We start from the raw sequence: 27,154 nt of genomic DNA, 5'->3' as shown, positions 1-27,154 counted from the left end.
GGTGAATGACTCCTGCTTTGTGTTCTGCTTACCAGGATGAAAACTGTTCTGTTTGTGTTGTATACTAAGGGGCATATTTAACTAGTGATGGTGCACTTACCGTAAAATCCACTGCCCTCTGTGTGTTCTGCATAATTAAGAACGGTGCATCGCAGCAGATATCGTGGATATCTGCTGCCTTGCATTCTGCTTCGTTTTTGGGAGCAGTCACAATTCAATAGTATGGTGACTGCTCCCTCTCGCAATCTAACAAGTTCCAAAAAAAAAAATTGTTTCGGAAACCTGTCATGTTAATTAACAAAATTGAAAAATTACAGTGCATGTGTGGAGGGATCACATGATCCATCCCTGTCACTCACTGCTCTCACTCTGCAACTATAGTTGCAGAGCGAGAGTAGAGATGTCTGTGCGCATGTGCAGTACTTCGAACTGCACATGCGCAGTTGCAGTAAGAAAAGATACGAAGAGGACAAGGAGGAGATCCTGAGACAGCGCATTCCGAAGAGGCGGGGTAAGTGTGAGTTTTTTTTATCACAGAAACAGCAGTTTATCGGAACTGCTGTTTCTGTGTTGGGTTCTTCATAAATTTGAGAAATAGTTCAATCCATATCAATGCGATAAGGATTGAAAACTATTTTTCAATTTATGCGAATATTGATAAATGTGCCCCTTGGTCCCTAGAATGAGGAGAAAAGCAGGAGGGTTCCTGTTTGTTGGCATGTAGGAGGCTTCAATAATTTTAATGATGATCCTCCCTAATGGAGTAGAAATATTTAAATTGCAGGCAAGCTTAAACTTAACGGTCAGTCACAATCACATCTGAAAAAACAGTTTAGCTCTTAAACGTTTCAACTCATTCCAGACACGTATTTTACTCCTGCCATTGTTGAGTGATGAAGCAACTGTGGATTTTTGGCGCAGGCGGTGGGGTCAAAATTATGTGCATTGCTGTGTCAACAATTATACATAAAAGATTTCCTAGCGCAATCTTACACTTTTTCACTAGTACATATAGGGGCATATTCAATTAGCTTACCGCTCCGCGGGATCGCGCCGGAACGGGCCGCGTAGTCAATACACGGTACCGCAATAACGTGGATTTTCATTCGCAGCCCATAGGGTTTCGTACGAAAATCTGCGTTAATGCGGTACCGTATTAACGGCAATAGTGCACAGGATTCGCGTAACGCGCGTTACCGCAAACCGGAAAGCTAATTAAATATGCCCCATAGACTCACATAAACATATATAGAGTCACAACCAAAGATCCCCCTGGCAGGCATATAGTAAAGAGAAAAAAAGGAGGGCAATAGTGGCAAATGTTCATACATCAAATGAGTGAATGTAGAGCTTATCTGGATGATTATTCACTAGGGCAGGAATCTTCAGCGGAAAACATTTGTTCCCGGACCCGGTAGAGGAGAAACAGTGATGCTAAAAGTCACATGATCGCTGTGTTCTGTAATTTCATCAAGGGTATGATGAAGATGTTTATACATCTTTCTCGAAGATATATATAAGCTTTTTATTTCCCTTACTTGATTTGTTGGCTCCGTCTCACTATGGCGTAATCATTTATTTCTGCTTATTTCAGTTATCCACCTAAACTAGAGTGAAAGTCAGTTAACTAATCCAATCTAGGTATCGCATATACAGCTTTATGAACTGTATATGGACATATTATATATCCTACAAGTTGGACCTACAACTTTTAAGTATTTTCAGACATTCACAGCCCTGTTCAGGAGCAACATAGAAAAATGCACACAATGCACAAAGAACAGATCACAATAATTGGTGCCTGCTTTATACCTCCCCATCATGTGTTTGCAGTGAAACTCTGGTCCTGTACATAGGGCAGCACGGTGGCGTAGTGGTTACACAGCACTGGGGTCATGAGTTCAATTCCCGACCATGGCCTTATCTGTGTGGAGTTTGTATGTTCTCCCCGTGTTTGCGTGGGTTTCCTCCGGGTGCTCCGGTTTCCTCCCACATTCCAAAAACATAGTGGTAGGTTAATTGGTTGCTAACAAATTGACACTAGTCTGTCTGTCTGTCTGTCTGTGCATGTTAGGGAATTTAGACTGTAAGCTCCAATGGGGCAGGGACTGATGTGAGCGAGTTCTCTGTACAGCGCTGCGGAATTAGTGGCGCTATATAAATAAATGGTGGTGATGATGATGATGATGATACATTGTACGGTCACTCTCAATATTTTAGGTGCATTTTCCTGGGGGTCTCATGCACTAAGGCACACCTTTGTTTATGCACCAAATCTCCACTAGACTTTTAGTTGTGGAAAGCCCAGACAGAGCGTTACTGCACATGTGACGACCCCCAATTATGTACAGAAGACCGAAATGGGGTGATGGCATAGGGTATGGAGAAGTCCCTACTAATTGTTGTCAGGCCCCATGGCCATCATGCCACCTGCGACTGCTATAATTCTGCTCCTGGCAATGCCAAGAAGTAGGATACGTACATTATCTGAAGAGTAACACACATGAAGGCAGCATTGCACAGCAAATAGGAATGGAAGACACATCACAGTGAATACAGATATTTTATATACTGATCAGCCACAACATTAAAACCACTGAGGTGTGAATTGAATAATCTCATTACAATGGCACCTGTCAAGGTGTTGGATATATTAGACAGTAAGTGAACAGTAAGTTGATGTGTTGGAAGCAGGTAAATGGGCAAGCATAAGAATCTGAACGTGACAAGGGCCACATTGTGATGGCTACACGACTGGGTCCGAGCATCACCAAAATGGAAGGTCTTGTGGGGTGTTACCAGTATGCAGGGGTTAGTAGCTATCAAAAGTGGTCCAAAGAAGGACAACTGGTGAACCAGTGACAGGGTCATGGGTGCCCATTGATGGGGAGTGAAGGCTAAGCTGACTGGTCCAATCCCTCAGAAGAGCAACTATAGCACAAATTGCTGAAAAAGTTAATGTTGGCTATGATAAAAAGGTGTCATAACAAACAATGCATCACAGTAAAGGACTGTATAGATGCAGATCGGTCAGAGTGCCTATGCTGACCCCTGCCCACTGGCAAAGCACTTACAATGAGCATGTGAACATGGGAACTGGACCATCTAGCAATGGAGGAAGGTCGCCTACTTTGATGAATCATGTTTTTATTTACATCATGTGGACAGATGGGTGCCCATGCATTGTTTACCTGGGAAAGAGGTGGCACCAGCATGCACTACGGGAAGAAGGAGGCAGTGTGATGCTCTGGGCAATGTTCTGTCTGTAGCTGGTGGTTCTCCTTTCCCGCCAGTCCACACCACGGCCGCCATAAAGACCACATCTAGGAGTGAGAGTGCACTAAGCTCCTGTGTGAACGGATGGACTCTGCTGCTGCTAATTAACATCAGGCGCCTGCTGGAGCACAGGTACGGTCACCTCTGCTGGAAATGCTAAAATCTATTTAACCCTTGCAAATTTCCTGCTGTCTGAGGGGTGTGAGGTTGTGCCTGTGCTCTCTAGGGCTGCTGAATACTGTAATATTGAAACTCCAACTGGCACAGACGCTCTGCCACAGTGCAGCTGACAGGCAAATACTTGTTGTGACTTGCCAAAATATACAGATATGACTAAACTCAGATCCATCATTGCACTCTGAGACATACAGGCATCTGTATTACTCTAGGCTTGCTGCAAGCTAACATACGAGACTGTAAAATAACTACTCTCCAGCTTCCTCACACTGTGTTATACTACCTCTGACATTATGGGCAAGCATAGCCAGGCTGCTCTGATTGGACTGCTGGAGCAGTGTGCTCGCTTCTCCACTGCTGCTGGTGGTTCGGGACGCACCGCACTCCATGCCGCTGAAATACAACAGGTCTTGCAGGCCATTGGGACTTGAAAAATGTGTGAGACAGAAAAAATTGGAGTAGTGCAGGCCGACCTCTCTCTCCTCCGGCTTGATATGCAAAAAAATCAGGGAAAGAATTGGAGAAGCGGAGACCTGTATATCTGCATTAGAAGATGCCTCTGCAATAGTGAAAGGCCAGATCTCAAGTTTGGAATCTCAAGTCTACCTGTGCAGGCAAAAGCTCTTGGATATCGAAGGGTGGATACACCGCAATAACATGCATTTGTTTGGACTACCTGGGAAAGCAGAAGGTATTTCTCCAGAAACCTTCCTGGAAAAGTGGTGAATTCAACTGTTTGGAAAAGATTTGTTCACAGCTCAGTTTGCGGGGCAGCTCCTCACACCTACATAGCCAAAATCGTGCATTACAGAGACCGAGATGTGGTGCTGCGGCTGGCTCTGCAGAAGGTTCCTTTGAAATACAATGATCAGTAAGTAGCGGTGTATCTTGATTTCACCCTGGATGTACAAAAGAGTACGGCTCAATTTATTCAGGTTAAGATACACCTACGGGACTTACAGATTCCCTACGCTATGATCTTCTGCGCTCAGCTGCGCGTGGTGTTGGAAGGTCAATCTATATCTCTCAGTTGTTCTTGGTAGCTAAAGTTAGCATAGCCATACTCTGGCTGGCCCCGACGAGCCCTACTATTAAACATTGGATAGCACTGGTCAATACTACCATAGGGCACGAGCGGTTTGTGTATACCAGTAGACAGGCCTTAAAGAAATTTGAAACCATATGATGCAGGTGACTTGAGTCTCCCTACGCACTGGCCTCCATGAGCCCGCTGGTGCCCATATTAAACATTTTGCAATGTGCAAACGTTGTAATGTCTTAAAACTTTGGTTACTGAATAAATGATTATGCTCCTATCTGAATGATCACTCCTGCTGTTACCTATTTGTTTTATACTCCTAAATGACCGGGGTATATATGGACTGACTGCTTTGCATTTATTTACAATTTCTTTTTAACCTTGGTTTTCTTTTGCATAGTATTGTTATTGTTTGTTTGTTTTTTGAAATACCAATAAAAAATCTTTAATTTAAAAAAAAAAAAAAAAAAAAGGTGGAGACTGTGCAATGCTTGAAGCTGGGCGAGAAGGGACTGTTGCAGTGTGACATCCATAAAATTATATCCTTTTTTGAAACTGAAGACCATAAACACCTAGTTTCAGGGGGACCGTTTCAAGATGGATTCCCTGAGGTCTATCACAAACAGCATGTAACAGACCAAATTTATGGTGTCCATGGACATTGAGGATGTGTATGTTCCGATCTGGGAAAAACAATAGTCCTTTTCAGATTTTCCATACAGATGCATCACTTTCAATTTTGGGCTCTGCCTTGAGAGAGCGCTAATGGTGTTCCCGAAGGCCATGGCAGTTATGGCTGCTCTTCTGATGTCATGGGGGGGGGGGGGGGGGGGGGGGGGGGGTGACTATTATTCCCAACCTTGGCCATCTGTTGATCAGAGCAGGGTCCCCGAACTTGCTTCAGGATCATGTAAAAACAGCACAGACTTTGATATTTCATAGTTAGATCCTTAAATTACACAAAATCAACTGCTTCCCACCCAATGGTTTACCTGGGACTACTGTTCAATCTCAAACAGCAGAGGGTGTTCTTGATTGAGTACTAGTAAAGTCTATGTTAGCTTGCAAACAGACATCTTTTCACTTTTGCATGAAAATGTTAGGGTAGTTCCAGATTGAACGAAATTCCAAATGGAACAAGTCACACCATCATCTGGTCAGTCAGTTCATCAGACTGTCTTCAAAAGTGTGTCACTCTCATCTCAGGTAGCTGAGAGTTGACAACCTAAACAAGGGCCGTCCCTTAACCATTTGGGAGTAGACTATGGTGACAATGGATGCCTGCCTTTGGTGTTGGGGGGCAAAATGTCCTCAGAGTTGATTTTTGGGGTCTTTTATTGTGTGCTGGTATTCAGTGCTCTCAACAGAAGACACTATCCCAATCGAGAAAGGGCCATAATGATCCAGTTAGACAATGCCACCCATCAGGGAAACACCAAGAACTCCATTGCCATGAGTGAAACAAGTAATGTGAAGGTCATAGAGAAATAGTCTAGCTATCACAGTGGTGTTTATTCCAGGGGTGGAGAACTGGGGAACAGATTTTTCTCAGCAGGTAGGCTCCTTGGGTTCGGTGAAGTTTAAGTTCCTTACTTGGAAGACTTTATTTTGGTTATATATATAGCTAGGAGAGTGTTGCAGCTGGGATCTTGCTCCTGTAAGTCTCTATATCTCATTTCTCATGAAGATATGGCAGTTGTTCATACTAAACTTTCTTTTCAGTCCAAAGTGCAGTCTAAGTTCCACCTGAATCAGGGTATGATTACAGACTTAGACCGTGGTAGGTCCCCAGAAGAAGACGGCTCTGTTCACTCTCTGGGCAATTGTCAAGGCTTTGGGAACCTAGGTCTGTGTTTCTGGTGATAAGCAAGGCAGGGACTACTTGGTAATTATTTTGGCTTAGGAGTGCCTTTAAAAAATTATGGAGATCCTAAGGATAGCTCGAACTGAGAAAGTTTATGATCCACTGGCCTAGGTTCATAGGCCCTATAAAGTGTGCAGGACAGATGACCTATTGATGCCCATAAGAAAGGTTGGCTGTAGTCGAAGCAAACCATTGCTGAGTGGATTACTCCCGTAATTTGAGAAGCTTACATTGGAGCAGGGGAGTTTGCTACAGAAGATATGAAGGTGCATTCTACCATATCAGTCAGTGCCTCCTTGATGGAACAGAGCCGCACATTTTACAAGTTTAATGTATTTTCATAAATGAATGCTACTTTTCGATGGAAAGTGCTTCGCACAGCTTCTACTGAGCATACTCCCCCTTAGAGGCAGCTGTTTATGACTGCCCCAATGTTTCCAGTGTCACCCAATTAGATGATCTAAAAATCCAGTTCTCTCTACTTACATTAAATACTTTTCTCTGAGTCCATTGTTCGACACTGGGCACCCACCCTTTTACACTTCAGTTCTCAGTTTATATTGTAATGTTATTGTTGCAGGAGGATGTTGTTTTCCTCCTCTTCTGCTCTGTGGTGCTTCCTGTTGGTAGATGGGAAGGGGATAGACTGGCTGAGCCTCTTTCCCCCAAGGGCTCCAGTAATGGACTCAGAGAAATGGATTTAACTTTCCAGAGTAGTAGTAGTAGTAGTATAGTGCCAATCATATTATGTAGCCATGTACAGAGAATATATATATATATATTATTTATATTCTATTTTATTTATATTCTCTGTATAGTGCTACATAATATGATTGGCACTATACTACTACTACTACTACTACTACTACCCTGGAAGTAATAAACCTTCATTCCAAAGGGGTAATTGCCCTTTAGCCCCCTTTCCAGACTGTTGTTCATATTGGCATACAACAGACTTTGATATATGCAGTGGACACTGCTGTTAATGCTATTGTCTTGCAGCAGTACTACCCTTGCTCAGAAATATGTACAATACATGACTGCAGAGCTACTGCTATAATTGTCATGTTTACTATACCAGAATACCCTGTAGTTAGTCTGCTTAAGGGCATACACATAGCAGACCACATTCAAATGTCCTTTTAGGGATCATAGCCAAGCAATTACATACGTTTACTGGAAAAACAGTAATTGCACAAAATGCTCACTATGTGGTACGTTTGAGAAGCAGAGTTTCAGAGGAATTTATTTTATAACGTTTTAAGAAATGATTTCTCATTCATGTTGTGTTTTATAAAATACATCAGGATTAATAAAATATGCAATAAGTTGAACTAAAATGTAACCAACAGCATTGTATACGGCTGCTGACTTTCACACTGTAACATCAGCATGGACCTGCTTCTTATATATGTAGACTATTTTAGTATGTCATGGATACACTGTTTCACTGATATACGCTCCACTGATTTACTGCTCAGTATGCTAAGAAGTAATATTAATAAGTTAGTGTCAAAAAAACAAAACACCTTTGTAACGTAACATTGCCACAACAAAAAAAACTGCTAAATTATAACTAACCCAAAAAAGTGCAATATTAACCGATATTGCATGGTGTGCGTGTCAAGCATTTTGTTGGAGTTTGCTCATGGAGTATTCCAAACAGAATGTGACTAAAACAAACCACATTATTTATTGTAGGAGTGTAGTGTATACTTATATAGTATGTCACATGTTTTTTTTCCAATACATAGTGTTAAAGCATGAAGTTCAGCAGTTGGCAGAATTTGGCTTTCCCTAACTTCTGGAAAAAAAATAATCTATATTTCTGACCTGTGATGTATGTCCCCATAATTCTCTACATTTACTATAAGCTCTTTTCATAGGCCTTACCCAACCTGTAAAAGAAAAAGAAACTGTCATGTAATATTGACTGTCAGATGTTCACTCACTGTCAGCTTTTTTTTACCAGAATTATTTCTATTGGGGGTATTCAATGGTAAGGGAATGGGGAGGGGTGCATAATGGGGAGCAGGCATAACACAAGATACATACAATCAAAACACGGAGTGGCATTAATGCATAAATTTTAATATACAAGGCATATTTCTGGCAAATCACTGGCAGCTTTAAAAGACCTAGGGGTGAATGTAAGACGTTCCGATTTTTGCAAGTCGCCGGATATCTGCGACTTTGCAGGGGAAATTTAAGGCGGCGATGGCTGGTAAAAGCATTTGTTTGGTTCTATGGAACATTTTACTATTAATTACACTTGATTAATACATTTTTGAACTTCTTCCTCATATTCTTAAATGGATATTCTACCCCAAAACAATTTGTTTTTACATGCTCTTTCAACTTTTACTAAATACGGTACATTGCTTTATCTTTTTGGCTTCCTTTACTTTTTTTTAACCAAGGACTTTATATCTACTAGGCAGAGTTTATATTCATTGCCCTTGGATTGGTAAAAACACAAATCAAACCATTTTGTGTGAGGGATATAGTATCCAAAAGCAAATAACTTGGCCCCAGTGGATTTAAAAACTTTATTGAACATCACAGAATGCAAACAGAGAGATAAAGCAATGCTTTTAGTAAAAGTTAAAGGAGAGAATACACAAACCGATAAATTAAACAACTCTGTAGGTGCCCCTTCAAAGGGACTTTAACTAATAAAGCACCTGTCCGAACTCTAATCATATACAATACACACAACATGACAGCTTTCTTCCTCCTATAGTACCTTGCTCCTTAAGCATAAAATACCATTAGAAATAGAGAAGTATATGTATGTATATCACATCCTTTATCTTTCCATCACGTGCTGAGTGGATAGTCTTTTGCATGACAGTTCTATAATTAATTCCAATGTAGCACAAAATAATACTGACTTAACCAATGTAGTATAACATGGAAATCCTTGCAATAATTGTAAACTATACAGTATAATAATAAGAAAAAACCCATAAACCATGTTAGACAGCAGGTGGAGTGAGAGAGTCACCTTCAGGGACAACCGCCTCTAGGACTGAGCTGTGGCTCACAATCTGGAAATCCATCTTTGGAGTATAAATTATTTTTCTGCAAATTTGTATTTAATAGTACAAATTGGATCTATCAAATTACATAATTTGCCCTGAAACTGAAGTGAATTAAGGTATCACCCATAGACCCTAATAGTAAAGCGCCAACTAGTACCATATATGCTGAATAATTCCATAGCATTAACAAGCAATACAATTAAAACAAATCAAGCCTCATGAGAGTAGAGGGTTACAAGGCATAAGTTTTACAGTAATAGTAAACACATTACACGTTATTTGTATTTTAATTGTTTTAATAATGGACTTCTGGTATAGACCATCATGATGCCCGTTTTTAAAAGCAGATGTGCACAACCTATAGGTTGGTACCCCAAGAACGGGAGCAGAATATGTTTTTGGGCTGCCAGATTGCAACATATGCATTACATTCTTTTGGGGACCACCTTTTTAGGGGTTCCAGCAAAACACCTGAAGGATTGCAAACACCCTGGCCAATCGAAAGGAAGAGGTGGACACCTTGTGCTTCGCACACCAGCCAATGTAGGACTTACAAACACAATAACTGTTGGAAGATGATGGTTTTCTCGCCTAGATCATAGTTTTGACAGCATTCTCCGAGAAGCCTTTATTCGTTTGAATCAAGGATTCAACCTCCAAGCAGTCAAAGCCAAGTGAGCTAGGTCCTGATGGAAGAATGAGTCTTTGCTGAGATCCTCCCTGAAAGACACCAAGGCGGATCCACGGACATGTCGAGAAGATCTGTGTACCACGCTCTTCTCGGCCAGTTGGGTGCCAGCAGAATCACTGGAACTCTTTCACACCTTATCTATTTCAAAATCCGAGGTAGCGTAAGTGGAGGGAATAGGTACACCAAGCTGAAGTTCCAGTAAACTGTTATGGTGTCCACTAAGAATGCCTGAGGGTCCCTGGTCCTAGCACAGTACTTTTCTACCTTGCGGTCTTGCCTAGAGGCCATCATGTCCATCTCTGGCTGACCCCATTGAAGGACTATTTATGCAAACACGTCTGGATGGAGAGACCATTCCCCTGGGTGAAGGGCATGCTGACTTAAGTAGTCGCCCTCCCAGTTTTCCACCCCTGGAATGAATACCGTTGAAATGGCAGGAACCTGCTGTTCTGCCCATTTCATGATTTTTGATACCTTTTTCCTTCTTGATGATTGATGTATGCTACCACCATAGCATTGTCCGATCGGACTCGAATCAGCCAATTTTGAAGGTAGGACTGTGCCTGAAGTAGGGCGTTGAATACTACCCTCAGTTCCAGAATGTTTATGGGTAACCTTGCTTCCCCTGGTGTCCAAGTCCCCTGTAATCCGAGATGAAGAGTGACAGCACCCCATCATCATCATTTATTTATATAGCGCCAGCACACCCCACCCAACAGGCTGGTGTCCTAAGAATATTCTGATGACCTGCCCATATCGGTATGTGTAGATAAGCATCCTTTATATCTAAGGAGGCCAAGTACTCGCCTTTGTTCATGTAATTTAACACAGACCGGATGGATTCCATACAAAAATTGGGTACCCACAAGTGGGTAATGAGGGTCTTCAGGTTTAGAATAGACCTGAAGGCCCGATCCGGTTTTTGCACCAAAAAGATGAGTAGAAACCCTAACCTCTTTGTCGCAGCGGAACCATCACTCTGGATTCTCAAAGGGATTGTACTGCTCCTTGCCTCTCCTCTGACACTCTGGGAAGGGGTGCAACCAGGAAGCGCCATGGAGGCGTCCCCACTAGGTCTATAACGTAGCCCCTAGACACCATCCCTTTTACCCAGGTGTCTGTGGTGGAACAGTAGGCGCGCTCCCAGCATCAGAGCATCCGTCGGGGAAAGCACGAAGTCTTGCTGTCTATTTGCTGGCTTTGTTACAGGATGACGTCCTGTCCAAGCCTGTCTGGCCCGCTATATAGCAGCTATATCTGGAACAAAAAAAGTTCTGTAGTTTAACCCAATAGGTGTACAGTAGAGAGAAACATACGAACACTCAAGAGATATAAAGAATCTGCTAAGCCACTCTATATCTACTGGTTCTCAGTCCACAGGGATCACTATGCATCTGTGTGCACTGCAGGTAGGGAGGGGCGCTCTCCCTGAAAGACCCGTGGTGGTCACCACATATTAAAAAAAAAAAAAAAAAAAATTAAGACTAAACTAGAAAGTGCCTTAGTTAAGCACTAAAACTGAGTACTTCTGGTGTAGGGGGCACAGAGGGAAGGGAAGCAGGGGATTCAAACTCCAGCTCAGTATATAGTTAAAACTCAATGGAGAGCAGCCATGCTTATTACACCCACCCAACTACATTATTAACTTTCTGAACAGCCCTCTTGTCTCCAGACTGAATGCAGGGTGGATTCAGATTAGGTGGGGTGACCTAAATAATCTGGGTTTTTCTAAAGGTGAACAAGCCTTCCTGGAGTAAATTCATTTATAAAGTGGAGACTGTCACAAACTTTTTTTTTTCCCCATCAGTATCTGGAGTGGTTTTGCATAAAGGTGTGAGCAGAGCAATATCTTTATCATTCCCCTTTTTTAATTCGTTCCTGCTTCCATAAAAGGTTCTCAGTGGAAACCAGGTCATGTATCACCGAATATTAAGCAGGACAGTGATGACACAGGAACAGCAGACACTCCGTAACTTGACTTTGAACGTAAAACAAGGTAAAATAGGTGGATGTTAGCAGGATAAGCACATCTGTAATAAAAGCCAAACAGTGGATAGCATTTATTCCAAGCCTCCATCTAGTCAGTCCTTTTCATAGATGTCAGTAAATTTTGTGTATTGTATGTATATTTTTAGGCTACAAACAGAATACTATAAAAGCGTATGGTTCTTTGTAAATAAAAACATATTTGGCTTTGATTTACTTGTTTACTTCCCTGTTTATTAACAAGACTGTTACAAGTCTTTAGATAATATGGCACAGGACCCTAATTACAACACAAAGATCAGAGGAGGGTGCCATGTACAGAGGGAAGGGGGAAGAAAAAAGTATTGACGTGGTTTGCTCAAACAGGTTAGTTTGTACGTTTTAAGATTCCTGTAGGGTTTATATTTCAAATTCCTGGAAACTACAGTCTTGCATGTGCCGTTCCCTTGCGTGCTCAATTTGTTCCAGCTGGGAGGCTCCTGATTACTCAGTTACTGACGTAGTGCAGGAATACCAGGAAGCGCTCTGAATGATTTGAGCTTTTTTCTATCTTAGTGGAATGTAGCTATGTAACCTAGAAAACATTGTTCATTTTTTTCTTGTCCTAAGGATATATTCTAATTTATTGATGGTACATAGAGAGCGATAGAAGAGCAGAAGTAGCAACAAGCAACCATACCCCCTTTATCATGCTACTGTTTATAGGCTCATATATCATGGTCAATAGTAATCATGTGCGCCCTAAAAGTCATCATTCATCTGATTATCTGCATCCCAGTAGCTGCTCTGCTGGTAATTCTTACCTCATATTTAGCCATGTTTAAACATGACTTTACAATGTAACACAGTTTTCTAGATCTAATACAACGTTTCCCAATCCTGGTCCTCAAGGGCATCTAAGAAGTCAATTTATTTGACTGATATTACAGGTGGGACAATTACTTACTCAGACAGAATTGCACAAGACATGAGCTGTTGAGGGTACTTGAGAACTAGAGTTGAGAAACCCTTAACTAGAACATGTGTATATGCATTTGCTAATACACGTCTAGACTGGTGTATTCTCCACATAATGTATGGAACATTTTGCTGCATACTTTGTGTATATTAGCATGGGAGGTGGTGATCACCATGTGTTAGGCCATTACGCTAGCTAAATGCCCCCCATCTTAGCAATGCCTAATAAGTCTGCATGTCTGACCTTACCAACAGACCTAAAAATAAATAAAATAAATAAAATGTAAGATATAAAAAAATATGTGGCACTCCATTTTAATCGGGAGTTTGCATCTTTAAACAACTGGATTGTTTTGGGCATAGACTTCTCTAATCTTTATTTCTTTATTAAGTACACTGCTTTATCATTCTTAACGCTTTGTTGTTCACCAAAGCCTTTTTTATTGTCTAGCCCTTCAGTACACACAGCAAAGCTATTTAGTATACATGGGCAAAAAAAACAAACAAATTTGCCTAAATGATAAAGAAATTTCTCATCTTTCTAAATTCTATGTTTTTCAGTAATGTGTTCACTTAAACACAAGAGACAGATGTACAAACAAATGCATTAAAGTTGTCAGGATGTCGAAAAGACTATTAAATTCCAATTTAGTAAAGCTTTTTTTCTGGGAATTAAAGCAGGAGTACAAGTAATTAGTTACAGACTGAAATCCAAGTCCTATTTATACATTTTGTGGATCACAATATATTTATGTGGCCTGAAGGGTGTAAAAATGTATCAATATTGTGAATCAGAACATACAAAAATAAAGAGACATTTGTGCTTTGTAACCAAACGTAATCATTTTATTTATCCTGGCTTGAATGCATGTTTCTCTTTCCTTTCCTCAATGGAGGCATTAGTCCTGAGACAATCAGAAATTGACACACAAAGGATTTTTTTTTTTTATACACAGTTTGTAAAAAAAGGAAACAAAAAAAAAAAATCTAAAAAAAAAAAAAGTCAAACTTCATAAACATGTCAAACGCATTTAATGACAGACCGACAGCTTTCCTACCAATGACACGCTGACAGCTTTACCATCTAAAGCTGAAAAATTACAATAAATTAACAGATAGCAAAGACTCAAATACCTCGATATGTTCAGAAAACAAACACACACAACCATAAAACCCTTTATTTTTCCCCATTAAAGAAGGTTAAAGTGGTCCCTTCTGTGGCAGTGGTAAATATACAAGCATTTCCGTCAAGTGGAAAAATATCGTCTGACTGTTTTCACACAGTTAAAAGAACACCAGTCTTTGTAGGTTAAAATAATATTCACAAGAACACAGACTATCAATACACTAGGAGTTGGTAACATCACCAAGGCACTGCGTGACTAATATTCATGAGGCCTGACATTCATGAGTCACTAGTACCTAGGTAATTGATAGGCCACATTCTCAGGAATATTAGTTCAGACCACAAAATGGCTGCCTCCGTTATGGGCAATGGGACAAGTGCACTTTAAGGGAATATTTGGACTGTTTTTTTTGTTTTGTTTTTTGTTAAACCCATCACAGTCACTGATAAGGAATGTTCAATTGCATCTTAATGGTGTAAAAGCTTAAATTTTAATTTTGTGTATCAAACATCCCACAGGCTAACAGATACCTGTAAGGGCCATTTTAAATAACAGAAGAGCCATGTGATTGTAACAGACAAGAATGTAGTTTGACATCTTGTGTTCTCACAATACAGTATCACTTAGTCTGAGGAGAAAGGCCTTCTGCTGGGTGTCTAGTCTCTGAGGAAGGGAGAGGGAGCCTGGCTGTCCAGCTGTTGTGTAACTGCAGACAGAACCATGCCTATCTAATTGTGTGCTGGGAGTTGTGATAAAAACAGCTGCAGCTTGTCAAAACCTGTTCTAGAACAAGCTTAATGGTGAAGTACAGCCCAAATATTCTAGTCAAATACTCACTAAAGAAGATACCATAGAAAATATGTCCTGTCTCAGTAACAAATAAGTACAAAAGAAAAAAAAAGTCCCTAAAACCCATATAGTTTTCATACAGTGACAATAAAATACAATTCAAGTCATCAAATACATTAGGATTTTAAATAGGTTTCAAAATATACTCATCCTAATAAATAGTTTAAGATCTTACAAAGAACGTGTTCTGTGGCTAGCTGACAACTGTACAAAGCGTTTCAACACCATTAACAATCCATCATAGGAAAAAGTGCCAAGTACATCTGCATCAAGAATCATCACTTATTACAGCAGAGGAAGGCAAGCTGGGACCCCTGATGCTGTTGACCTGCTCGCTAGCAGGGCATGCTGGCAATTGTAGTTCAACAACAGGTGACCATTAGCTAGCCTAAGCCTGTTTACATCATTTAAATGTTTTACACGTAAACCTCTAACAGATGGACTAAATCAGACCATTGGAATAAGGGAGAACTGTTGGCTTATAGCCAGCAGTACAGCAGCCCCTATTAAGTGGGTTATCTCAATGTACAATACATGTAGAATTTCCAGTCTATATATAGAGGAGAAAAGTAACATTCTTGTGATTTAACTTTTCACCTGTAGTAGTCCCTTTAATATCTGTACACCTATTTTTGGGATATTTTGGTTCATATAATGATCTTCCCATTTAAGAAGAAACTAACAGCATATTAGAAGAAGTGCTATAGAAACATTGGCAGTGTTGATATGTAAAATCCTATAATGCATACAGTAAACACTTAAAAAAACAAAAAAACACACTGTTTACACACAAATCTTGAAAGAGCAGTTTCTTTTCTTGTTTTAAAGGTCTTGTATCCAAAAACTAACCACTTATTTGCTCAGTGAAGACTGCAATGTATGTCTCTTGGAATGCCCCACAAAACAGCTTCTTGTTTTTTCTAAAAGGCTTCCTTCAAAATAAATTATAATATTTTCAGTGTATTACAGTCTGTAGCGACGTAGAAGCCGAAGCTCCTAGATATTTGATATACAGTTTTGCTGCAGGAAGAATATCTAATGCACTAAACTGTATAGTCTAATAGGCATCTACAGCACAAATTCTATAGTAAATCTATAGAAGTCTATGACATGAACAATGATTATATTCCCTCTAAAGTGGCAGTAAGCACCCCTACCCTGTACTGCACAAGGGGCTTGTCAGTTATGATGCTGCCATCATGCCAGGCATAGCCAATACCATCTCTGCTGGTCAGATTGAGGATTCACAATGTCTATGTAGCATCTTAGGGCAGGTAAGCATAGTGAGGATATAAATAGGGGGATTGTCATTATAAAATGGATCACACAACTTGAATGTTTGATTGCTATGTATGCATATCTTACAGTGGCAGTGTTTTCAAATGGACTACAACTTTGAAAACCTAGGCTCCCACCTAGTGCAAAAGCAAAGAGTCATTCAGTAAGGGTTTTGGTATCCATGGATTATACAGTTTCTACTATAAGGGTACAAAACACACAGACAGACTTGGAATGCAAGCAAATGCATGGTTTTCTACATGCATTCCCAATCCATTTAGGCGTGTTTGGTGAAGTCAAACACATAATAATGCAGTAGGTTTTCAGGGGAGTACAATGTGCTGCACGGTGAACACTCCTACACAGGCCAATGTGTTATTACCAGGAATTATACTGTTCCATCCCCCAAAACACCATTGCACTGTTGCTCATACCTCTACTGTGCAGAGCAGTGGTGAACAGGACATACTTCCACAACATTCCCAGCTGACAGGACTGTCCAACCTATAATCAGGACTGTTTGGAAGGAATGCCCAAAAACACCATACCATATACTCTTAATCAACAAGTTCTTTTCACGACCAAAGAAATTAAAAAAGGTCTTTTCACATATTGATAATATGAAAACAAGTTAAGGTGGTGGGTGTTTGTGTGCAAATGATTTGATCAAATACATAACCGTTGCCTAGTTCATTATTCTGAATTCAGGTGTCTGGTAACTGTTTTACATGAGTAATTGAACAAAAAAACAAAAACAAAAACACATTTCTTCAGTTTAAACAGCACAAACATGCATAGTCACAACGTTTCCCAAATAGACAGTGTATATCCAATCTGTAGAAAGCTGTCCCTTTGTTTAAAAAAAAAATAAAAAAAAATTATCAGACAAACCAACACCCCAAACTAATAGTCTCCTATATCTCCAAGTCAAATGGCGTTCCTTTCCTATTTCCCCCCATACATCCTCTCTATGTCGGTTAAATAGTGGTTTTTCAGTTCTTTTCTCTTCAGTTTAAATGCATCTGTAACAAGACCAGTTTCGGGAGTCCAGGGGTCTGGGCTTAATCGTACCTTGATGGGAATTTCAAACCGTTCTAATTTCACTGCAAAACAAAATAAACACAATTAAGTAAGAAGCAAAGATCAACAGTTTTCCTTCCCCAAAAACATCTTTAGAAGACAAAAAAACACACCGCAACAAAATTAGGTACCATAAATAAATAACTTGCATATTGTTAGAATACCAAAAACTTGATGGGAAAGTTGAGTCCCTAGAGATATAGGCTCTTAAAGAGCACTTGCCACCAACACACAGGGAAGGCAGTTATTTTGTTGGCTGAACTGGTTGTCCACAGGAATGCAGCCTATTAATTCGCTAGGAAACAGTGCCAGAGGCATTTTGTTAACTGGTATTCTTGAGGCACTGGTTCCAAGTGAAGAGATTGATTGGACAAAAACAAAAAACACAAGACACTGGGTCTTTCCTGTCCATCAAGACGCAACAAAAGGTCTGTGGATGGCAGGGGGCATGTACCCAGCATTGTGTTTCAGAAAGCAATAGACACAAACTGTGCACAGCCCTCCTGACCAATTTTATATTTCAGTCATTTTTTGCCAGTCAGGACTAACCGTTGCATATTTAACAAAAAATAAATCACATTATCCCTTTACATGTTGCATCACATTTACAGTAAATAAATTCCAATTATAAATGTATTAGCCTCGGACAGCTATGCCAGGCTGAACATAAAAACATAAAACTGGTCATATGCTTGTGATTGTAAAGTGTTCTTTGACTTCCTAGTACTTATTTCTACACATTTTTTTTTTTAAGTCTTTGTCTACTGTGTTTGTTGGATAAGCCCTTGAATACTGACAGGCTCTTCTTCAGTCTCATTCTATACTATGCTAGGCAGGCAAGAGGCCTACAAAACCGACCCTCTCTCAATGATGCCCTTAAATTTGACCATAAAAAAAAACAAAACGACTTTTGTGGACCATGGCTGTCCATAGAAATTTCACTAAATTTGGGGCAGATGGATATTTTGTTTATAATACTTGTCCGTGAACTGACTTGACGCCTGTTAAGCAGGTATTTCCTATCTGCTACCATGTAGTTTGTGCAGAATGAGTGGAGTGAGTATTGTATTTTTGTGAAAAGTATAAATTGTTTTTTTTTTGTTTTCGTTTTTTTAATAACTGTTTATAATACAGCCCAATATTAGTGCTGCATAATATATTGGTGCTAGATAAAGAGTACAACTAATAAGGAATAGATATTAATAACAGTAAAACATCCAGTTAATATACTATTAAAACTTGCAGGAAATAAAAATGGATAACATTAACTGGCAAACATGGACATGAGACGCACCAACTATCGCTGTATCATGCGCCGTATTAAACGGACTTGCATATGTGCCGTTATATTGGCGTTGTTTAAACATTTATATCAAAAATTGGCAACAATACATTTTTAGTACAATTGTATCCTATGTGACAGCTGCCGTTTGTAAGCTGCACAAGATAAATATAGGCGTTTGGGGTGTTACCATAAAGTCAAAATCCCACCCTGTACAGATCTCTACACTACACTCATGAGCTTCACTTGCAGATGGAGAAATCTAACAGATATGTAATGATTATGTGAAGTAGGGACCCCTCCTCGATCCTATAATGTGCCCCCCACAGTGATGTTATTGTGGTCAATGATAGAAGTATCAATGTCCTTCTAATGTTAGGTGTATCAATTTATATGGTTATCTATTTGTACTGTATAAATGTATCGTAGAAACAGTGTGTAAGGATTGAAAGTCCATTGTCTAGGTTATCGGCTGTGGTGTGCATGTGAATAGTGAGGTCTAATGCAACAAGATAAGAAAAGGAACAGCACTTCTGGGTAAGCTGGAAGATGCCTTTGTCAGTTGTAAAGAAATATTACATAAAGTATTTGCCTTACTATTAGTCACCCTATTTCAGATATTCCAAGTTACCAATTTTATTAAATTTTATTATATTTAATAGTCTTGTTTTATAGTAGATATTTCTGACAAGCAGCAGCTGGACATAACCAGGCTAAAAGGGATGGAACAAACAGGATGTCACTTACTTGAGCTTGCTACCTCTTTAATCTCGTTTAATACCACTGCCTCCATAGTGGGATTGTTACAGATTTCTTCCCAAGTTCCTTCAATCGCTTTCTGTAGTGCTAAACTTGTCAGCTTCTTCTGATTAGGAACAACAAAGCTGATCACGTAAGACTGGTAACTGAAACAGGATACAAAGGAGATTAGTCAGTCTCCAAATGCAGATATAAACAGTTCAAAACATTCCACTAAGTAATGCTGGGTACACACTACAGTGTTTTCAGCAGATTATCATGCCAATCACCCGATAAACAACTGTTTCGGCCCGATACTGCATCAGTGTGTACGCTCCAATGATGAGTAATTATCGTTCCAAAGTACATTGTGTCATTTGATTTTTAAATTGAACTAAAATGTCGTTCAAAGGAACAGTATCGTTCCAATTCAGCAGTGTGTATGCACTTATGACCAGCAGTGCCCATAGATCTCTAAGGAGTGTGCAGAGTCATAATCTTTTCAGCTGATGGTTCTGACAGATGAAGAGCAGAGTTTGAAGGTAAATCGTGTAAAACGTATATTGTGTACACATGAATCAGCATGCTGATTGGGACTTTATTAGGCTTTTTTCATAAAATGGTGTTATGTGCACAACCAATCATGTGTTTGCTTTCATGTTCCAAACTACTCTACAAAACTGACTAGTATCTGATTGGCTACGACAACACATTTGGAAACAACAGTTTCATGCAAGATCCTATATAGCTTTCCTAATATTAAATAGCTTGGATGAATTTGTCATGTGGTGACAAGTACAATTAGTGTGGTCCAATGTAAGCATAATGTAATTTAAGAGAAAAAAAAAAAAAAAAAAGGTACCTGTTGGCATATGCGCAGATATTGTCAATGAGTGGACAGTTTTTCAAAGCAGCTTCCACTTTGCCCAAAGAGACATATTCTCCAGCTTGCAACTTAACCAAATCCTTCTTACGATCTGTATGGAAACAAAGTTACACATTGGTGAGTTTAGCTTTGCAAATTATAAAAATTGACAGCAGGATATGGGTACACTGAATAACCTACCAATTATTTGCAAGCAGCCGTCTGGGTGGATCTCGCCGATGTCACCAGTACAGAACCACCTCTGCCCGTTTTCGTCCACATAGAAATCCTCTATGGTTTTTTCTTCATTTTGAAAGTAACCCATTGAAACATTGTGTCCTCCGATGACAATCTCTCCCCTCGGGTTTGGCTTGTCCCGATTTGTATAACCTCCTATGACACAATGGGCAAAAGAATGCAGTATAAACTGTTTAATTCTAGTGATGTACCCAATCTATGCAGAACAGGACACTGTGCCTAGATGGCAGTAAACACCAGAACGGAAAAAGTCCCATTTATACCTGAACGCGTGTGTTATAACTAGTGGGTTCATCTGTCAATACAACTTGGGCCACTAATGCATATATTGGATTGTGAAAAGAGATCACCTTCTGGGTATCTAAAGTAGGCCTGTGTACTAACCCATTCTGGGAGAAAAACTGAAATGATCAATACAGTGCTATTAAGAAGTTTAGACAAGTTAGACAACTGTACCATAATTGTAAATGGTTTGACAAAAGAATAAATGCTGGGGGGGGGGGGGGGTGAGTGGTGGGAGTAATATTTTAAAACACAAACAAACCCCAGGCCCAAGGTGTTTGTCAGAGACCCTCCCATGTGGCTTATTCAACTTCCTTTATGTGGGGCTGAGGTATAGAATTTGAAAATGGATATGAATTTTGCATAATCAGAAAAAATGCTCCTTTTACGTATGCTCTGCAATTAAAAGAATTAATCTTAATCAAATGTGAACTTAAACCTTGCATTGAGTATCTGCTATTCAGTGCACCCTTGCACAATGGGATTTCCTAACAAGTCATTTCCAGAGTGCACACCTAATCAGTGTAGGACATGAGCTTCCAGTACCTTGGAAGTAGTCGCACTTCAAGCTCATTCTGTATTATGTATGAAACACAAATTGCCCTAGAAGCAGTATTCTGATATTTATAGACAGACTGGGTCATTTAAGCCAGAATATAAATGGGGTAGGCCTATTACTGCATAGAAATGGTAGTTAACATTCAGACAGAGCCTGCCAGAAATCGATACAAGAACTAGGCCATCACCAGCAGAACACTGCTCAAAACAACGGTCATAGAGCATAAAGAGGCACATAGCAAGGTTCAAGCTTTAATCATTCCTACAAGTCACCCTTAGCACTGACCCTGTAACTCAGACTGCAATTTCAGTGTTTCCAAGAAGAAATTTTAAGCTTTGCATTGAAGCTTGTGTGTGTACTTATCTTCTTTATTTACAAATGCTCATGTGGAAAAACACTAACAGAAATCTGTTATCTCATGACAGAGACATAAACAATGACTAAGCTGTGACCCAACAGGTGCATACAACGAACAACTGTTACTTCAAAATTTTTCATTGCAACATGCAGTAAAAAAAATACGTGTCTAGTGACAGCAATAAACAAATAAATCCATTATGCTTTACCCAATTAGTTCTGTTGAACCCTGCACTACCAGTCTAAACATGAAAACCTGGCACCCTCCTGATATCTACACCCACGCAGCCAATCCTGTGCCAACAGCGCACTTCGACCAAGACTCATCCTAAGCATGTTTATCCTCCCAGTTACCAAGACGTTCTAATCGCAACTCTAAACTAAACTCTTATAGTGTTTTTTTTTCCTTGTTCAATGGAACACAGATCTCATTATTGAGTTGACTCACAAGATAGTGATGACGGCACGTCATCCACCAATGACGGCCTAAGATAATCTGTGGCCATGTGTATGCCAACTCCACACATGTCAAATATAACTGATGTGGCAGTTTCATATGGAAGGAACTGAAGGACTAATATTACTATATGGTGGATGGGCTGGAGCCGTGGGCCCCCCTATTGTCCTGGACAGTCAGCCTATCTATCCCCCCATCTGGATTTGCTACCAATTTGCAATGTGTAAAACAATCAATTTAATAGGGGTCATTTATCAACATTACATTAAGGAGAAAATTGTGCACTGAACCATTGCAGTGAACTAAATACAAAACATGGCAGCATTAGCTAGAACAACTGGCCTACCTTCCAGCCAGTCTCGGAGTTTAATCTCGCAGCAGGTAAGAGGGGCGCCTACTCTGCCAGTGCTGTAGTCACATACTGAAAGAAAGAAAAGAAAAGTTTTATTTTACAGTTCGACAAATATAAGAAGTTGGAATATGCAACATAATTATATATAGTAGGCAGGTTTGAAGTGATGGGATCAAGAAAGCAGTACGATTGCACACAATGATAAATTAGGTTCTGAACAGAAACTATAAAAAGAAGATAGCATATTTTATATTTTCACTCTAGCTATAATGCCAGTGATCATAACCAATGGTAACGTTACAAGTAACAATCTATACAGACAGACGTATACAGCCCATGTCCAGCCAGAACACGACACGAGTATACTACCTGATACATACCACCAGCAAGAGATCTATTAATCCCTAGGTCATGTACTCTGTCCGCATTATTTTCACCCAGTTACTTCTGTGTCACATATTTCTCTGCTGTCCATGTGGACAGTGTACACAGCATGATAAAAACATCAATATATCTCTTGCTGGAGGTATACTTATGTCACACGGTTTCCCTGTGCAGACAAAATCAAAATGCCTTTAATAGGAGCTAAATTTACCACCAGGATTCTAGATAATAGCGATTGAGAGTTTAGTATGCGCCGACAACATAAAAACTCACATCACTAGGTTGAAGACTAAGGGCCCAGAGTCATTAAGGAGAGCAAAGCATAAAAAAAATGAGTAACTTTGCACCTGGGTACAACCATGTTGCATTGGAGGGGGAGGTAAATTTAAAATGTGGGAACAGACTTATAGTTGGGATAGGGGCAAGTCCTAGATCAACTTGTGTAAAAATAAAGCTATCAAATATTTGTGTGCTGCTTGATAAAAAAAACAAACAAAAAAAACCAAACAGCCAGTATTTAGCTTATGTGCAAAATAATAAAACTAATTTGCACCCCTTGCATTGGTAACATGGTTTGTCCCAGGGAACATGTACTCTTTTTTTGCCTTACTTTCCTTAATAACTCAGACCCTAAAATTCCTACTACACTGTATATATAACTGTGCTGTGTTCTTAGCTATTGATGTTTGGATCTTCTCTGTCTGCTGTAAACTGTACCCCATGTGGATATTTTTTTTTCTCCATCCCCAAATGTAAAGTGAATCTAGACTCACACTATTGTGGAGTCAGGACTATTAGTTTGTAGTTTGATTTACATATTATAGAGAAAGATTAACCACCCCTGCAGCATGTTTCCACTGCTGGCAGCAGGAAGTGAAGTATTATTGTTTTAGATTTTTCTGTAACCAAATTTAGCCCTTGGAAGTGGTTACTAATCATTAAACAATGCAGTCATTGTTTTAGTGGCAATGCCTACAGAGGAGTATTTACCTTCAGTGATGGTACCAGCTCCGCATGTTTCTGTTAATCCATAACCTTGGCCGACAGGACAGCAGAAACAGATATTCATAAACCTCTGGGTCTGTGGAGACAAAGGAGCTCCGCCACACAGCATCATACGTACATTCCCTCCTAATAAAGCTTTCACTTTTTTGAACAGTATCCTGAAAGGGAACACACAAAGACAAAGTGATTTGGGGGAGGAACATATTTATAACATTACAATTTATAGCAAAGCAGAACTCTGCCACATGGTAAGATATAAGCAGGTTCTACATGCTGTAATTTAGTCAGAAATATAGAGTTTATTGTTGAACAATCTGATATTAACAGCTGCCTCAATGTGCGGGGGCCAGCGACACCACGGTCCAATCACACATTATTCAGTTTTACTTACATATTACATAATGGAGCGTCATATCCCTTCTTTATCTGCTCCAGCTTGTAATCATAACCCAGCTTGAACAAAGTTCTCTGGAGAACATTCATTTCTTGCACTTTGCTCATGACATTCTTATAAATGCGATCCATAATTTCCTGAAAAAGAACAGTAACTTATTAAAGCAACAGATGCATTGCAGATGGTGTGGCCTGTTCAGTACACATTAGTATACCTGCAATCATGAGTGGTCACAATTGTGCAATTGTGAATAAAGGTTTAGAAGACCGATTTCAGGGAGTTAGACTCAAGGGATGGGTAGGGATTAAGGTCTGATCACTTTCTGCCCACCCAATCCCAACAGACTTTCCAGAGGTTCTCTCCCTTACAGTGCACTCGAGACCTTCAGTCCTTAACTGGAGAAAAGGAAACCAAGGCCTCACACACTTCTACTACCATGTATTTGACACATGCTTCAGTAATATCTACTGTGATGTGGACCAGAGTTCATTTCGGTCAACTTTATGCTCATAGCAGGGGTGGAAATAGGTCACAAAATAGCTTTGGGAGAAGTTAGCTCTGTTTTTCTTAAAAAAAAATTATTACAATGTAAGGGGGGGAATTCAATTCCCCCTGAATTTCCGCAGCGTTTAAACGATTACCATTATTACAGTAGTTTTAACCCGGCTTTCTGCCCGTAATAACGGTAATAAAGCTCATTATTACCGTAACAGTAATAATGCGTAGGCTGCGTTAGTTTTACCTGTAACGCAGCCAATTGAATCCCCCCCCTAAGTGTATTCTTGTGCAATATAAGTAGGTGTTAATAAATAATGCAAAAGTCAATGAGGGTTGTCACTACAACAAAACTTGAAATCTATTATTATGTTTTTGGGCCAGCTTCCCGGCAGCCAGGCCACTGCAGCTGCAGAAAATAGCAAGAGTGGATGTTCACTGCAGTAGTTACCACAACATAGTAGTTACCACAACATCAATGTATCTTTATGCTCAGAGATAGATAAAAAGCACATTGTAATAATCTGTACTAGGAAACATTGCTGCCCCCCCCCTTACCTATCCCCGTCTCTGTCTTTTCCTTCTTCTTCTATTATAACATTTACTTGAATGTGTATTGTGACATTTTCTATTAATGAGGTAGTTTTGTTACCCACTTATGTGTTCTTGTGAATCTCTGTTGAAACTGCCTTAAAAACTTCAATAAAGATAAATATTATAAAAGAAAAAAAAAAAAAAAAAAAAAAAGCACATTGTTACACTCACCGGCACGGCAGCCATCAGTGTGGGCTTCAGAACCGTACAATCACCTTTGCTTCCCTTCTTAATTTTACTGGACTGCAAAGATGCAAAGTGAGAATTTAAAATCAAAAATCACATTCAAATGGTACAAAGCAATTTAAGAGCATTGTGTTCTGACCCGATAACTTCAAAAGCATTCTAATTATTGCCCCTTTAAACATTAATCTTCCATCTACCAAAATCTCAAATGGTCACAGAAAGACTGAAGTGTATTCATAGACAGTCATGCACTTCAGGCTTTCAGAAGTAAACAGCAAAAAAAAAACAAAAAACAAAAAAACATCTTAACTCTAAAAAAAGCTACAGATGACAACTTGCCCAACCTCAGCATTATGCCAAGGTTGTATACAATTGCTGGACATTTGAGCCAGGTGTTTGTGCGATTCAATAAAATATTATATTTGCCTACAGATCAGACCCTAGAAAGAGGTAACCAGGATTTCAATCCAAGAAAGAAACAGTTGAGCTGTATGAGCTAACAAAGTGTTCCTGTACATAAATATGACAGAAGGCATCTTTCCCCATACATCATCCGCATCCAAATACAGTACTTAACATTTAAAAGATTAAGTCCATTTTGTACTTCTCTAACAAAACAGATTTACCTTTAGTCATACTCCTTAACTGTAATAGCACAACCTTACCATACATTTTTATCCTACAGGAGCTACTGACCAGCTAAGGATGTACCACTAAATGTTGTCAACAGCCAAAACACAACACCCCATAATCAAACAAAATAAAGTGTAATTCAATCCACCAATCAAAACAAAGCAGTTCCATTTAAAAAGATCATTCCATAGAGGAGTCTGTTGTCAAAAGAGTAAAACAAATTATCTAAATGCTTCCAAATATTTGTTAAGGGTGTCTCAGGTATCAGCCACACCTAATACTACATGTTAAGGTTTTAGCCATATATTAGCAGCAATAGTAATAACATCCCTGGATGTTTCTTTAACCACAGTGAAGGATTTACTAAGAGACTCGGCCTGTTCAGAAAGCAGAACATTACATCAGTGTAGGTAGTATAGCGACATGAAGAACGGACAAACCCGCTGACATTTTCTAGTGGTCCTTTAAACTTTTGCACTCTGTAAAATGTTAGTCATCTCATTAGGACATCATTTCTCTGGTGTACGCTCATTAGTTGAATCACTTGTTCCTGTTACATACTTTTTATAAAGCAAGATACGCTGTTTAAACACCTCAGTGGAGTAGAGGTTAGAGATTCCAGGCTAATCAAACAGATTCTTATTACTATGCTATAGTTACAAAGCACAATATTTGCTTTTTTAGCTACTCAAAATATTAAGTTTACATTTAATTCAGAAAGGAATCAAAATTCCCCAGCAGTCAATGTTAAATGACAGTGCGTAATGTACAAGAATGGTTAAGCATTTGATTTTCTAGCCATTGCCAGACAATTGGCTGCATTAGCAGGAACTTGCGCAACACTGACATTTTAGTGTAGTAACATCTCAGGAATCTCCCCTCGAGCTCTGGTTTGTGTGTGCCACTGGGATAAACACCCTGGAGCTAGATTACCCTTTTAAAATA

The 27,154-nt window shown here is 39.5% G+C and overlaps 1 protein-coding gene across 7 annotated transcripts in view; it reads right to left on the bottom strand.

The window, feature by feature from the left end:
* Positions 1–13,858: 13,858 nt before the first annotated feature.
* Positions 13,859–27,154, bottom strand: part of ACSL4 (acyl-CoA synthetase long chain family member 4) — a 45,215-nt gene continuing 31,919 nt past the window's right edge. For all 7 annotated transcript variants that reach the window (XM_075184330.1, XM_075184334.1, XM_075184336.1 and 4 more), the window contains 8 exons: positions 25,562–25,633; positions 24,299–24,438; positions 23,893–24,065; positions 22,513–22,587; positions 20,455–20,646; positions 20,251–20,365; positions 19,398–19,555; positions 13,859–17,391 (listed from right to left, as the gene is read on the bottom strand). In XM_075184330.1, the coding sequence (XP_075040431.1) occupies positions 17,234–17,391; positions 19,398–19,555; positions 20,251–20,365; positions 20,455–20,646; positions 22,513–22,587; positions 23,893–24,065; positions 24,299–24,438; positions 25,562–25,633 (1,083 nt within the window). In that variant the 3' untranslated portion in view covers positions 13,859–17,233. The remainder of the gene's footprint in view (positions 17,392–19,397; positions 19,556–20,250; positions 20,366–20,454; positions 20,647–22,512; positions 22,588–23,892; positions 24,066–24,298; positions 24,439–25,561; positions 25,634–27,154) is intronic.

The sequence above is a fragment of the Mixophyes fleayi genome, chromosome 9 (assembly GCF_038048845.1).
Source record: "Mixophyes fleayi isolate aMixFle1 chromosome 9, aMixFle1.hap1, whole genome shotgun sequence".
NCBI classification, from domain to species: Eukaryota; Metazoa; Chordata; class Amphibia; order Anura; family Limnodynastidae; genus Mixophyes; species Mixophyes fleayi.
Note: the sequence above shows the minus strand (reverse complement) of the source record. Positions and strands in the feature narration are given on the sequence as shown.